At 44.0% G+C, this 15,572-nt stretch overlaps 1 protein-coding gene across 1 annotated transcript in view; it reads right to left on the bottom strand.

Moving 5' to 3' along the window:
• The window catches only part of slc22a7b.1 (solute carrier family 22 member 7b, tandem duplicate 1), a 52,761-nt gene that overhangs the window by 24,161 nt on the left and 13,028 nt on the right, over positions 1 to 15,572 (bottom strand). Inside the window, exons 2-4 of the mRNA XM_028820990.2 lie at positions 15,316 to 15,419; positions 12,426 to 12,580; positions 4,675 to 4,843 (exon numbers count right to left, since the gene is read on the bottom strand). Coding sequence (XP_028676823.1) covers positions 4,675 to 4,843; positions 12,426 to 12,580; positions 15,316 to 15,419 — 428 coding nt within the window. The remainder of the gene's footprint in view (positions 1 to 4,674; positions 4,844 to 12,425; positions 12,581 to 15,315; positions 15,420 to 15,572) is intronic.

Here is a 15,572-nt window from a genome sequence, read left to right as displayed (position 1 = left end):
TTAGAGTTGTTCAATCAGATTCAAGTCTGGGCTCTGGCTGGGCCACTCAAGGACATTCACAGAGTTGTCCTGAAGCCACTCCTTTGATATCTTGGCTGTGTGCTTAGGGTCGTTGTCCTGCTGAAAGATGAACCGTCGCCCCAGTCTGAGGTCAAGAGCGCTCTGGAGCAGGTTTTCATCCAGGATGTCTCTGTACATTGCTGCAGTCATCTTTCCCTTTATCCTGACTAGTCCTCCCAGTCCCTGCCGCTGAAAAATATCCCCACAGTATGATGCTGCCACCACCATGCTTCACTGTAGGGATGGTATTGGCCTGGTGATGAGCGATGCCTGGTTTCCTCCAAACGTGATGCCTGGCATTCATACCAAAGAGTTCAATCTTTGTCTCATCAGACCAGAGAATTTTGTTTCTCGTGGTCTGAGGGTCCTTCAGGTGCCTTTTGGCAAACTCCAGGCGGGGCTGCCATGTGCCTTTTACTAAGGAGTGGCTTCTGTCTGGCCAGTCTACCATGCAGGCCTGATTGGTGGATTGCTGCAGAGATGGTTGTCCTTCTGGAAGGTTCTCCTCTCTCAGAGGACCTCTGGAGCTCTGACAGAGTGACCATCGGGTTCTTGGTCACATCCCTGACTAAGGCCCTTCTCCCCCGATCGCTCAGTTTTGATGGCCAGCCAGCTCTAGGAAGAGTCTTGGTGGTTTTGAACTTCTTCCACTTACGGATGATGGAGGCCACTGTGCTCACTGGGACCTTCAAAGCAGCAGAAATTTTTCTGTAACCTTCCCCAGATTTGTGCCTCGAGACAATCCTGTCTTGGAGGTCTACAGACAATTCCTTTGACTTCGTGCTTGGTTTGTGCTCTGACATGAACTGACAACTGTGGGACCTTATATAGACAGGTGTGTGCCTTTCCAAATCATGTCCAGTCAACAGAATTTACCACAGGTGGACTCCAATGAAGCTGCAGAAACATCTCAAGGATGATCAGGGGAAACAGGATGCACCTGAGCTCAATTTGGAGCTTCACGGCAAAGGCTGTGAATACTTATGTACATGTGCTTTCTCAATTTTTTTATTTTGAATAAATTTGCAAAAACCTCAAGTAAACTTTTTTCACGTTGTCATTATGGAGTGTTGTGTGTAGAATTCTGAGGAAAAAAATGAATTTAATCCATTTTGGAATAAGGCTGTAACATAACAAAATGTGGAAAAAGTGATGCACTGTGAATACTTTCCGGATGCACTGTACGTGTGCCTTCTAAGGCATGTAGTTTTATGCTCATTTCTGTTGTTGTTTGTGGTAGCTGATTAGGAAAAATTGGAGAGAAAATCTGCCAACCATACCCCTTTCTTCTTCACAAAAGTATCCCCCATTTGCATTGCATGGGCTGCAAAACCTGCTCTTTGAAATTATGGATTTAATGAGACACCGCACTCAACCTGTTCTCCAGATTGGGCCCCACGTTATTAATACATCTGAAGGGCTGCCACCGCAGAACATGCTATGATAATGATGAAGACTCTCGGAAAGCTACTAAGGAGCAGACGCACAAGTAAGATGGAATGTTTTATTTGAATGGCATTCCATGAATGTTCACAGAGACCATGTTGAAAAATAAGGTTTGTTTTTTTTTTATCTTGGTGGCATTTTTCTTAACCCCCTGGCATTAACCCTGTGCGTCTCTTGGACTTGGAGTACTTTGTAAAGATGGTTAAACCTGAGTGTCTCTCGGTTTAGGCTGTTAAAATCCAAAGGAAAAATGATAAGCAGCAAATAATGCCCAGGACAGTATTCTGTTGTCCCCTCATGTATAAAATTACAATATGCTGCTACAGTTTTTTTTTATGGTAACTCATCAGTATTCATGAATGGGGTGGAGCCTTCACCCAAAAAAACACAATGGCATGTTGTCATGCTTCATTTTCCCTCTGGCTGGGGTTCAAAGTCGTGTTTTGGGTCTCTTTTGTCTAATTTTATTTCAGTTATTTTATTCATTATGTATGAGGGGGTACCCAAAAATAACTGGAATCTGTACCTGGTGCACAAACTTTACTTAGTTGTGAATTTCACCATTAGGTGTAGCGTACTTACATTATTCTGTGGTAGTCTGCCAAGTGGCGTTGCTCTGTATTGTTCATACGCCATTCTGTGTCGGTTTTTCTTGGGTGCTTATTAAATGTGTTCTGTGATTTTTGTCATGGGCAATCATAAAGAACAGCAAATCTGACTTTAAATTTTATTTTCTCTTAGGGAAAACAGCTACTGAAACTGTAGTGCTGCTTGAAACTGCTTGTAAAGAGGAAGCTTTAAGTAAAACACAGGCCTGCGAGTGGTTTTCGCATTTCAAACGAGGGGAAATGTCACGTGATCTTTGCTCCGTGCGACTTTTTCTTGTTCCCACAGATGAAAAAAAGAACTCAAAGGAAAACGTTTTTGTACCGTGGAGGAAGTCAAAGAAAAATCGCTGCAGGCAGTGGACAACGTTCCTCTTCAGCAATTCCAAAAATGTTTCCACCAGTGGGAAAACCGTTGGGACAAGTGCATTCATTCACATGGAGGGAGTACTTTGAAGGAGACTAAAGTTTCAGTAAGTAAAAATTATTAAAACATCTATTTTTTTCAATTCCGGTTATTTTTAGGTACCCCCTCGTATGTTTTTGTTTGTATTTTAGAAAAGGGGAAGAGCCTTAGTTATGTCCTTTGTGCTTTGTGGGTGGGACCACCTGCCCATCACTGCCAGGAATGGCCCTCCACCCAATTTAAGGGATGGCCTCCCATAGTTCCTGGCAGTTCATTGAACGCACTGAAAGAGGAGTGTTATCTTGTGTTTCTGCGCTTTTGCTATTGCTTTGTGATTCTCTGGATTTTTGAACCCTTGCTCTGTTTTCAACCTTGCCTCTGGATTTTGTGTTTATTGATATTCTTGAACTTCTGCTCCATTTAATGTCCACGATTTTGTCATTTGTATTGGGACTTGGTTCTCTGTGGATCACCTTGCCTATTCAGGCAAATGCTTGTGCTCAACTGAGCTTTGTGCATTTCAGAGCCTTTTGAAAATAAACCTTTTATTTTATATAAATTTGACTGGCCCTTTGGGTTTCTAGTCAGGGTTTTCGGTGGTGTTTTCTCCTCCACTAGTGAGTAACTTTTGAAAGTATTTTGTACCTGTACCTTAGGGACTCAAACATTTCACGACGCATGTAAACAAGAAACTGTAAAGCCAGTTTTAGAACAAACTGAAACTGAACTATCAAGCGATACTGATGAGATTGTGAACTGGTCACCAGACGTTGACACGGATGGTGAAGCTGATGCATTCCAAGTGGTACAACTGAACCGCCATGATATGCCTGGTGATTTCAGATGTGTAACGCTGCAGTATGTAGGTGTCAAAAAGGCAAAGAGATTGTGATGGAGTCCCAGGAAGAGAAAGACGTTCGCCTCCTAAGCTCTGTTCACAATGCAGAAAATGTCAATGTTCACGTCAGAGGAAATGTGGAAGTCACTAAGCCTTGTGCTATGGTAGCCTACAATGACGCAATGAGTGGCGTCCATCACATGGATCAGGCCCTGATATTCAATAGAAAAAATATAAGAAAAGTACATAAAGAACTGTGACGATTATGAAGCCAGCTATGTATTGGTGACTATTTTAAACCATATCACAGAAAGGACACATTCTAAATCTGCATCAGTGCATCAGTGGACACTCAACATACCTTTTTCTACTGTATTTATGTTGACATTTTGGTATTTACATGTTTCTGTTACACATAACATTTTTGCTTTGTGCCCCCCACCCCCCAATCATAACCTATCGTCTATGGGGGAGGAGCGCAAACTTTAGATTAGTTTTCGATGGATCTCAGTGTTTTAAGGTCTCCTGATACCAAAAACATCAATATCTCAATGATGGACGTGTCTGTCTGTGTGTGTGTGTCTGTGTGTCACAGTTTCTTCAGGACGGTCTTGAGCTAACACGGCTGGACAGAAAAATACGAAACTCAAAACTTAAGTCTGTTATGAGATGACGATGTGCTGATTAGTTTTTGAGCCAAATCCTGCAAGAGAAAGAGGCACTCTGGAGGAACCCTCAAGTACCGTAATTCTGCAGTTAATTATGAATTCTTCTCATCAATTGCTATCGTAATGACCTATTTTATAATCAAAACGATCAGCATCAGAGTGGCAATTATTTACTGAAATGTTATAGAATCGTTGGTTCTTAGGGCGCAAAGCCTACTGATTCCCATGTCTGAATTTTTTCTTAGTGAAAAATATTCACTGTTTTTGGTTCCGTGAGTAATCATAACGCTGAGGAGTTTTTCATCACTGCTCACACATTCTCAAACCTGCGTAATCCATTTCAGGATTGTAGAAGTCTGCTTAATATTAGAAAAAGAAATTAAACAGAGCAGTGCAAAAAGAACCTCTGCAGCTGGGAAGCTTTTATATGTATTTTCCTCCACTGAAAATGCTGAAGTGTTGCTAACCGTTTGAATACTTCAGTGTCTTTGATAGATGACTTCATTTTAAGTCATTTTTATTTGTTCTCTAAATCGGTGATCTGATTCAAATAAGATATCATACTTTATAGTTTGCTAACTTGTAAATTATTCTTTACAATGAAATCCTCAAAATCAATAAAATATATAAAAAGTATTTCTGCATTCTTACCACCAAATGACACAGGCTATCAAAAGAGGAAACGTGACAGCCAAGAGAAGCCATCTCCAGTCTCGGATGAGGTAGGCAATTAGTGCTAGTAGAACACAGCCAGTGGTCCAGGCCATACTGCCAAAGACACCAACCAGAGTTCTGTGTTTAATATCAACCCATTCAATACCTGAAAGACAGTTCAGAAGGACTGATACAAAGTATATCACCGTGTCGTACACTGCACAGTCAGCCACTCATTTGAGGAGCCAGCATTCCTGTTTCAGCAAAGCAGAAAGCTGTCTAAGATGGGGAGCCAATTAATCACCGGGAGCACACACACACACACACATACACACTCACTCTGTGCCTTACTGAACTACAGTCTATACCCTGAAGGTGTTTTATCTCCTGGTTGGCCTGAAAGCACCTGGACATTCCCAGAGTAAGCTGAAGAACATTGCTGAAGGTTGGGTACCTTGGCCTTCAGTCTGGCCTGTTGCTACCATCGTGAAGTGAACTATGGACTCAAGAAGATGGCAGCAGTGACTCTATGCATGACTGCAATCAGATCATTTTGTGACTAGTTAAGAGTTCTAGAATGGCAATCTATCAATTCTAGAATTTAAATGAGGTAGTCAATCCATAATAAGAGATGAGATTAAGAAGGATCTGTGCTGTCACCCTCTGCTACTTCTGAACTTTTCTTGTCACTGACTCAAGTCGCCATTTCATTTGGGGCATTTTCCTCACACACACCTTAGGTTTTTATTAAAGAGAATTATGATCTATTATTGCACATATTATGTACTGCTTTTTCTTTATCTATTTTTCCATTACATGAAAAATGTTTGAATTGCCACGATGATTTAGAACAAAAAACATTAAAAGCACATTAACATTATCAAAAAAACATAATAACACATTCACATTATCAAAGAAAACATTAATAACACATTCACATTCTCCAGCCTGCTTAAACCAGTTCAGGATTGGATAGGCCAGAGCTTCGCCTGGCGGCATTGATGGGCAAGGCAGGAAACAACCCTAGATGGCGCACCAGTCCATTGTATATACTAATACCATATATTATATTTGTGTTTAATAAACCGAAACCAGTTACAGTATCTGCTGTAGTGTATACACAAATAATATCAAACTGTTTAAAACATTTTATGCAAAAATACCCTGATTTAACTTTTGATACTGTGGTACGTGGTTGGGGGTCAGACCCAGCTGGGACGCCTGGAAGGGACTGGGTTATGGCTTATTTGTCCTCCGGGCCATGAGGGGGCAACCGCCCTGGAGTAGAAGAGGCCCACGAAAGGGGAGCAGGGAGGCTCAAGACCGCTGGGGCCTCTGCTCGCTGCCAGGGGGTGCCCTGAGCCTCATGGAGCCCGGGACTTATACACTTCCGCCACACCCATGGAGGACGATCCTTCCAGGGTCACCTGGAAGCACTTCCGGGTGCTGTCCTGATGCTTCCACCACACCAGGACGTGACGACAGGTAGCGCACCTGGAGCTCAATCGGGTGAGGATAAAGGGAGCCGCCTCCCTCCTGTCAGTGAGCTGGAGTCGGGAGCAGGAGCAGGACGAAGCTCCTGGAGAGAGAGTGCAGGTGGCCCAGGGACAAGGAGAGAGAAGGCCCAGGAGAAAGGAGACTGGGGCTAGAGGCACTGTGTTGGTGTGCGGGACTGTGACTTGTGTTGTTGTGGAAGACAAAATAAAAGGCATTCTTGATAAAGATGCGGTCTCTGACTGGTGGTGTCCTGGCAAATATCACAATACACTAATTAATGTTTGTGAACAGACCATCCAGACAACCTAAAACCTTAGGCCCAAGAAAAGAGAAGACACCAAACGAACGGGCCAACAGAGAGATGATTACGTTTGCACCATGGCTGCCTACCCTCCCATTTTTCCAATTGGGTTTTTTTATTAATGTGTTTCTGGGGGCCGCATCATTGGTCAGGGCACAAGTGAGTACTGCTTCACTGTTTAATTATTGTGTTTTCAAAAGTCAGAGAGAAGGCAGGACAAGAGCTATTTTTGAAACATTTCAACTCCAAGTACCCTGTTTAGTAATATGTGACGTACTCTACATACACTATATTGCCAAAAGTATTAGACCTCCCTCCAAATCATTGAATTCAGGTATTCCAATCACTTCAATGGCCACAAGGCTTCTACAAACATTTATGAAAGAACAAGGGGGCTCCGCCCCCTGCTCGCTTTGCTCGCCTACCCCCGGCGTTGGGTATCCTGAAATTCATTAGCCGAGCTCGTTCGTTTTGGAGCCGTGCCCGCGTTGCCCACGGTATTCCAGACGCGCGTTGTAGGCGCCTCCGTTCATTGAGTATATCCAGGCGGCCTCGTGTTTGTATATCCGTCAATCGAGCGCGTTCGTTTTGAACCCATGCCTGCCTTGCTTCCGTAGTTTCAGACGCGCGTTGTAGGCGCCTGCGTTCATTGATCGTATCCAGGTGGGTCGCGTTCAGCGTTTTGAACGATCCCAAGCAGCACATCATTCCTAACTTCACTCCGCAGTAGTGCCACGCACAATATGGCGGTGACGCCTGCGCCTTCACTACGCAGTAGTGCCACTCACAATATGGCGGTGATGCCTGCGCCTTCCGTATTATGTCGGGTTTCACCATGCTGTGTAGGCGCCTGCACCTTCCGGGTCTGCCTCCGCCATGTGGTGTGGGCGTTTAACTGTCGTTTTTTTCTGCTTTCATATTCTGTATGTTGCTCTGCATGTGTCTCGTGCCTACGTTGTTTTAGAAGCTGTTGAATTCCAGTTTTCATCATCTCTAACCTGCTGTCCATGTGTTTGGCCCCGTATTTTAACCTCCTTATGACTTCTTACTTTGCTTTCTACTCTGTCTTTTATTTCTGACGTCGCTTTATCCTGCTGTTGTTTCAATGACACCTGGTCCGTGGTGATTATATTCTCCCTTTTTCGAGTAATAATTTCCATTTGTTTGCGATACTGTGATGTTTACTGTACTGTCAATAATGCAACGCTGGAATGTGATCCACCTATGCTGTGTAGTTTGGACGTGTGAGGATGACGAATGTTTAATACAGAGCGTCCGCCCGTGTCACTCTGGGGCCCCCCACTGTTAATATGGAGCTTCTTCCGTACTATTATGAGGTGCATTGTGGACCACTGCGGACTCTGTAGTGTTTCCCGTTTCATTTTTTAGCTGGGTCAGTCGAGCTGTTTCTTTTTGGAGCCGTGCCTGCCTGGTTTGTAGGCACCTGCACTTTCCGGGTCTGCCTCCGCTGTGTGGTATGGACGTTTAACTGTCGTTTTTTCTGCCTTTATATTCTGTATCTCGCTGTGCATGTGTTTCATGCCTCGGTTTTTTTGAAGCTGTTGCATTCCAGTTTTCATCATCTGTAACCTGCTCTCCATGTGTTTGGCCCCGTTCTTTAACCTCTTTATGACGTTTCACTTTGTTTCCTACTCTGTCTTTTATTTCTGACCTCGCTTTATCCTACTTGCGGCATGTCAGACGGTTCGTAGTCTCTCCTGTTTCGCTCTGGAGCGGGGGGGCTTTGTGTGGCGCTTGCGCACGTTCGTAATCTCTCCTGTTTCACTCTGGGGAGGGGGGCTTTGTGTGGCGCCTGCGCACTATGTCTCCTGCGTCCATATCCGGTTTACCATTCTCGGTTAGTAATATGGATGGGTCACTCTCAGTAGGTCAGCAAATGCCAGCCTGGTACCATGATAGGATGCCACCTGTGCAGTAAGTCCATTCGTGAAATTTCCTCACTATTAAATATTCCACGGTCAACTGTTAGTGGTATTATAACAAAGTGGAAGCAATTGGGAACAACAGCAACTCAGCCACAAAGTTGTAGGCCACATAAAATCACAGAGTGGGCTGAGGTGTGCAGAAGTCGCCAACTTTCTGCAGAGTCAATAGCTACAGACCTCCAAAAGCTCAAGAGCAGTGCAATGTAGAGAGCTTCATGGAATGGGTGTCCATGGCCGAGCAGCTGCATCCAAGCCTGACATCACCAAGTACAATGCAAAACGTTGGATGCAGTGGTGTAAAGCCCACCACCACTGGACTCTTGAGCAGTGCAGACGTGTCCTCTGGAGTGACGAATCATGCAATTTGATGGATGAGTCTGGCCAGGAGAACGGTACTTGCCTGACTGCATTGTTCCAAGTTTAAAGTTTGGTGGAGGGGGGGGTTATGGTGTGGGGTTGTTTTTCAGGGGTTTGGCATGGCCCCTTAGTTCCGGTGAAAGGAACTCTTAAAGCTTCAGTATACAAAGCCATTTTGGACAATTTCATCCTCCCAACTTTGTGGGAATAGTTTGGGGATGTCCCCTTCCTGTTCCAACATGACTACGCACACACCAGTGCACAAAGCAAGATCTATTAAGAAATGGATGAGCAAGTTTGGTGTGGAGGAACTTGACTGCCCTGCACAGAGCCCTGACCTCAACCTGATAGAACGCCTTTGGGATGAATTCGAGTGGAGACTGCAAGCAAGCCAGGCCTTCTCTGGTCCAACATCAGTGCCTGACCTCACACATGCTCTCCTGGAAGAATCGTCAAATATTCCCATAAACACCCTCCTACACCTTGTGGAAAGCATTCCCAGAAGAGTTGAAGCTGTTATAGTTGCAAAGGGTGGGCCAACTCCTACGTTATGGAGAGTCCGTTGATCATCTTCATAAGCAATTAATCCAAGCATATCATAGTCATGTCCACTCCTTGTCTCCATGAATTTGTCACCTCACAGCCCCAAGCACTTCCTTGTTGACTCTAAATTGGCTTCGGCATGTCCTGTGAAGGTCTGGTGCCCACCTCATGGTTGTTTCCCTTCGTCTTCCAGTGCTGTCAGTATAGGCGCACCACCGTCACCCCCTTCTCCACAAATGGTTCCACAATGATCAGAAGGACTTGAAGTCCCAATAGACAGTGTAATAAGCATAAGTGTTAATACTGTATGTCACTGTGCTCTGTGCAGATATATCTGATAAATCTGCTTTTTCCTACTCACAGCTGACACAGAGTCAGATTAAGCCCAGGGGTTCCCCATATAGAACTTCTAGGTAAAAAGATTGGAGCAAATGGGAAGTGTGCAGATGCCGTGTACTATTTCTATCTGTTTAAGTCAGCATCGAACTGTATCTGTTTAAGCACCGTTGCCTTGTTCGGAAGTGCATGTTCACCTAAGGGAGACCCTGCACGTGAAGAAAGAGTATAAAGCCTTGGAACATTGCCCGGCACACCTTTTGAAGCCAACAGGCAGATGGAAGATATCGTCATCCGATCCTGAAAATGCCTTCACTACCCCGACGAACATCGACAGACTCAACACGTCGGGCTCCCACTCCCGGACTGGCTTTTGTCATTGGCTTCCTTTGTCTGTTATGCAGCGTAAGCCGACATTAAACAAAGCTAACTTATTTCTCTTCCATGATTTCTTACCGCCATATGTCTAGGGAGGGGTATCACCTTTTATTTTATATCTGTATAGATTTAGGTTACGTAACATGACACAATCACGAAAGACCTCATTCCCAGGGAGCGCTGGACACCGGCAGGCAGTGTGTTGTAGCAGTTAAGGCTTTGGACTTCAAACCCTGAGGCTGTGGGTTCAGATCCCATTACTGACACCAGTGTGTGACCATAAGCAAGTCACTTGACCTGCTGGCGCTCCAATTGGAACACCAAAAGAAATGGAACTAATTGTACCCTGAATGTTGTAAGTTGCCTTGGTTAATAGTGTCGGCCAAACAAGTCAATGAATAGTGGTGCGGGGTACATCAAGTAGGCTGATTTGTCCGTATTTCTATTTAAATACCCTCTTAGAGAGCCGCGCCATGTAGCATTATGGCTGACCATTCAAGTCAGAATGTCATTGAACTCTGTAGCAGATGTGGACTACATAAGAGATAGCGTGGCACTGGCCCACCCGGTCACAACTGAGGGCATGTTATGGTTGGGATGTAAAGAGGACAAAAATAAATTAATACAGTAATCCCTCGCTACTTCGCGGTTCACTTTTCGCGGATTCACAACATTGCGGATTTTATATGTAAGCATATCTAAATATATAACGCGGATTTTTCGCTGCTTCGCGGGTTTCTGCGGACAATGGGTCTTTTTACTTCTGGTACATGCTTGGTTTGCCCAGTTGGTTTGCCCAGTTGATTTCATACAAGAGATGCTATTGGAGGATGGCTGAGAAGCTACCCAATCAGAGCACGCAGTTAAGTTCCTGTGTGCTGCTGATTGGCTCAGCGACGGAGTGCTGCATTAACCAGGAAGTCTCATCTCACTCATTCAGCATTAACGTGCTACTGCTTCAGGGGCCGTGTCCAAGCGCCAACAGAAGATGCAAATGATTGCAGAAAAGGTAAAAGTTTTGGATATGTTGAAGGAAGGGAACAGCTACACCGCTGCAGGACACCATCACAGCATCAATGAGTCCACGATTCTTTTTATTTAAAAAGGAGGATAAGCATATAAGATCTACGGCCGCAGTGTCCTTTAACCAGGGTGCAAAACGAGCTGCAAGTGGACGTGATAAGGCAGTAGTCTGGATGGAATCTGCTTTAGGAATCTTTGCAACAAGGTTGATGACGTCATGACCGCCTACAAGCTACTACGTGTACTTCGCTATACAGTAAGTGTAAACTTATCTACCGATTTCATATTGCTTAGCAGTTGTCCCTGTTATTAGTAGAGTAAAGGGTGGGTTGTAAACCATACAGGAAGGGTTTAAAAACGTCCAAATACACGTTAAATAATTAAATAAATATGATGTCCCTACTTCGCGGAAATTCAGTTATCGCGGTCAGCCTTGGAACCTATCTCCCGCGATAAGTGAGGAATTACTGTATATGAAAAATAAATCCTAAACAAATTTTATTTTTTCAGAAATGAAAATACTTGGGCTGTACACCACTGGTTGGATCTTCCCTCAAGATTTACAAGAAAATGACACCTCCCACATGACAGTGCAGTTTTTGGTCAGTTATCAAGGATAGAAAGTTGTGACTGTTCCCCTTTAATTAGAAATACCCTCGTGTGATTTGTTGGGCACTCGCTCAGTTGTGATTACCAGTGACATTCTCCCTTCTGCTGCCTGCTCTTTTTCTCTCTTGATCCAGAGAAACATTTGCTAGCAGAACAGGTGGGGGATGTCCCCTTCCTGTTCCAACATGACTACGCACACACCAGTGCACAAAGCAAGATCTTTTAAGAAATGCTTGAGCAAGTTTGGTGTGGAGGAACTTGACTGGCCTGCACAGAGCCCTGACCTCAACCCAACAGACCAGCTTTGGGGTGGGAGACTGTGAGCTTTCTCTGGTCTGACATCAGTGCCTGACCTCACAAATGCTCTCCTAGAAGAATCGTCAAATTCAGCACAGCTCCTCTTTGAAAACCAAGAATGAAACTCAAGACAGCTCCTGCCTCACCACTCCCACATGATAGCAGCAGGAGCTCACCCACCTCCATCGGTGCCAGTCCACAGCCCACAGGAAGGGATTTGCCTTGTACCACAAAGATATTTTTCAGCCAAATGCTAGACATTTAAGTTCTTAGAGTTCAGTATGGAAGGATGCCGTGGTCCACCTTGTTTCATTAAAGGCCATCCATTCTCTTCACTCCTGCTCTGCACACGTGACGTTACTACAGGAATTACTACTGCTGTTATGTTTTATATCTTTTAGTTTTGTGATCATAATTGATTTTATAAATTTTAACGGGACTGAGCAAACATCTGTACTTACACAAGACAATTGAGATGATTGATATTCCAACAAACGACATTCCAGTGAGAAACCTCAAAATGGCAAACATCACGTAGGAGACTGAGAATGCACTGGCCAGTCCAAATATAAATGAGAGTATGTAGGAAACTAAAAGCATTGTCTTTCTTCCAAATCTGTAAGAAAAATGACAAAGAGAGTATGAGCATAAATGCAATCAATAAAACACGCTGTCACACATGTGCGCATGGGAGGCAGTTAAAGGGCCTGAATGAGGGCAATTCCACACCAGGCCAGGGGGTGGCAGAGTGTACTGACCTTGTCTCTTTTTCCACTACAGACCGATTACAGAAAGTCCCACCTTGTTCTGAGGACACCACTTCATTTTCCGGCCCTGATGATGTCACTTCCAGTCCTGGGCCTGATGACATCACGTCCTGTCCTCCCCTTTAAAACTGCCATCTTTGCCTCATCAAGACAGTTCTGTTCTGGACTCAAATCTGTACTCAATTGTACATAAAACTTAACTCTTTTGTAACCAGGAAACAATACAAGGGTGGCTGCCCCAACTCTTTTTGTGGCTCACTTGTCTGTCCTTTAACAACATAAACAAAGGTAATTGAAAATTTGAGGGTGAGACTGGCGCAGTAATGGACAGTCATTGAAGATCCATTAAAGGCGACTTCCCATATCCATTTGAAGATCTTGCTATAATAGTGCAGTTACGTTTGGCAGTATTTTACAGCTGGCAAATATTTTTTTATTACAAACTTCATAACCAATACATGCAGGTTCACATCACGCTGAAATCGATGGTTTTGTGTGTGAAGCTGAGACGGACAAATGCATCTCAGCATGACATTAGTAGCCGGTGGTTTCATAAAGTAAGTGATTCAGAAACAAGTAAAGGAATGAAATGTCAAAATAACACAAAAAAACTTAAAATGGAGTAGTGAAGTAATGAATGAATATACATCCCTTGTCATAGACACCAAGGGACGTTGCCCCGCCGGGATGCCGGAAGAAGCAGGGGACCGGAAATGGGACAATATTTTCCCTGGAGCGCAGGTGGGCGGCCTCCCTGGAATGCATGGGGGTCACGGAACTGCAAAGGTCAACCCTCTGCGAAGACGGAGTCACCGCCAGGGGGCGCCTGGACATGGTTGGAACCCTGGATGGCAGCACTTCCGCCACACCAGGAAGTGCTGTCGGACGAAATTTCAAGGACACCTGGAGTCCATCTGAGTGCCCTCCTGACACTTCCGCCACACCAGGAAGTGATGTCAGACGGAGCACCTGGAGCCCATCCGGGTTATTATAAAAGGGGCTGCCTCCCTCCAGAAAATGAGCCGGAGTTGGGAGAAAGGAGACGAAGCTTGTGAGGAGGGGAGTGGAGGTCACAGAGAAGTGAAAGAGACTGAGACTGTTGATATTGTGGTGCTGTGAAGTAATAAACGTGTGCATTTTGGACATTCTGGTGTCTGTCTGTCTGTGTCCGGGGGCATGCTTTTCACACCCTGTATGTAATGAGTTAGGATTGATCAAAGGTCTTACAAATTAATGAAATGATTGGCTGTTAATGAAGAAACTGGTTTAAGCGACTACCTAATTAAAACACGTCTATAAAATAGGCAGATACCTAGAAAGTTAAAGAAACCACTGTATACAAAGAAAGTGCAATATGATACAAAGAAAGAGGAGATGGTATTATGTCATTCTGTAACCCACTTGGATCAGACCAGGGTCATGGGGGGGTTTGGGTGGTGGGTCAGGCAGGAGCCTACCATAGCTAGCGTAGGGCACAAGATAGGAACGAACCCTGACAAGATGCCAGTCCAACCTTAGGGCAAACACACAAACACAACACACATAACACACACTAGGGCCAATTTACTGTGACCAATTCACCTAACCTGTATATCATTGGGAGGAAACTGGAAACCCACACAGACACAGACCACTGTGCCACCAGAGATTTGATCATTGATAGAATAATAGACAAATAAAGAAAGGAACTATATAAAGATGAGAGTATATCATAGAGTTATAGATAGATATGATAGATAGATAGAAGCTTGAGGTTGTTTGGTGTATGCAGGCCACTCTTACATGTTTTCTGCCAGTCTGTGGTGGACAATGCCATCTTCTATGTGGTGTTGTGCTGGGGAAATGGCATTAGTGCAGGTGATGGCAACAAACTAAAGAAACTCATTAAAAAGGTTTAGGAGTCAGGCAGGACTCACTGGAGGAAGTGGTGCGACAGAACAGGCCACTCAGGACTTATCCCCATTGTGAGGTCTTAGCTAAACGGAGGAGCACCTTCAGCTACAGACTGGGACCACTTCATTGCTTCACCCCACGGCGAAGGTGGTCTTGTTCCCTGGGTGCTGCCTGATACTGAGCTGGTCAAACAGAGCAGCTCACAATGAGGCTGTGTGTGACATACTGTGCCAGTGAGTGACATCCTGCACTGTGACATTGTAACTGGTGAGTATGTGTAACTCTAATGACTTCACGCTTAGTAAATGCCTACACTTTGTTAATTTACTTATAGATAATTCTTGTTATATGTGTAGTTGTACCTTGTTAGCATACTTATCATAATTCCTGTTGTACCTGTATGCATATCTATCTATCTATCTATCTATCTATCTATCTATCTATCTATCTATCTATCTATCTATCTATCTATCTATCTATCTACAATGAAGATCTGGCAGTGTGCAGTACAGTACATAACAAACATAATAATTATAAAGATTAGAACAGAAGGGTGCAGGAACACTGAGCTTCACACTTAAGTGGTAGACGTTTGTTCTTCTGACCATTGCAGTTCACTTGTAAGACTCAGTAGGTAACATTGTACTGACTTTAAATTCTAAATCATTTATAAGATATTCTATTTCTTTACTTGTCTGAAAGGTAGCCGAATGCTACTGCTCCCAGCATGACACCAATGAAAAAGAAAGTGGCAGTTGCTTGATTGAGGCCTTTCTTGTCACAAACCAAGTCCCACTAAAAAACAAAAGAACAAAATGAAACAATTATTTGCATGCGTAGTTAAGTAACCTCTTGTTTATATTACAGATATTTAAAAGAAATAGATGAAAATACCAGAAGATAAAGGTTTCCAATGAACTGCTACTCTAACATTTTCATTCAGCTCAA

The sequence above is a fragment of the Erpetoichthys calabaricus genome, chromosome 15, assembly GCF_900747795.2.
Source record: "Erpetoichthys calabaricus chromosome 15, fErpCal1.3, whole genome shotgun sequence".
Lineage (NCBI taxonomy): Eukaryota > Metazoa > Chordata > Cladistia > Polypteriformes > Polypteridae > Erpetoichthys > Erpetoichthys calabaricus.
This window is presented reverse-complemented; position numbering and strand designations above follow the sequence as displayed.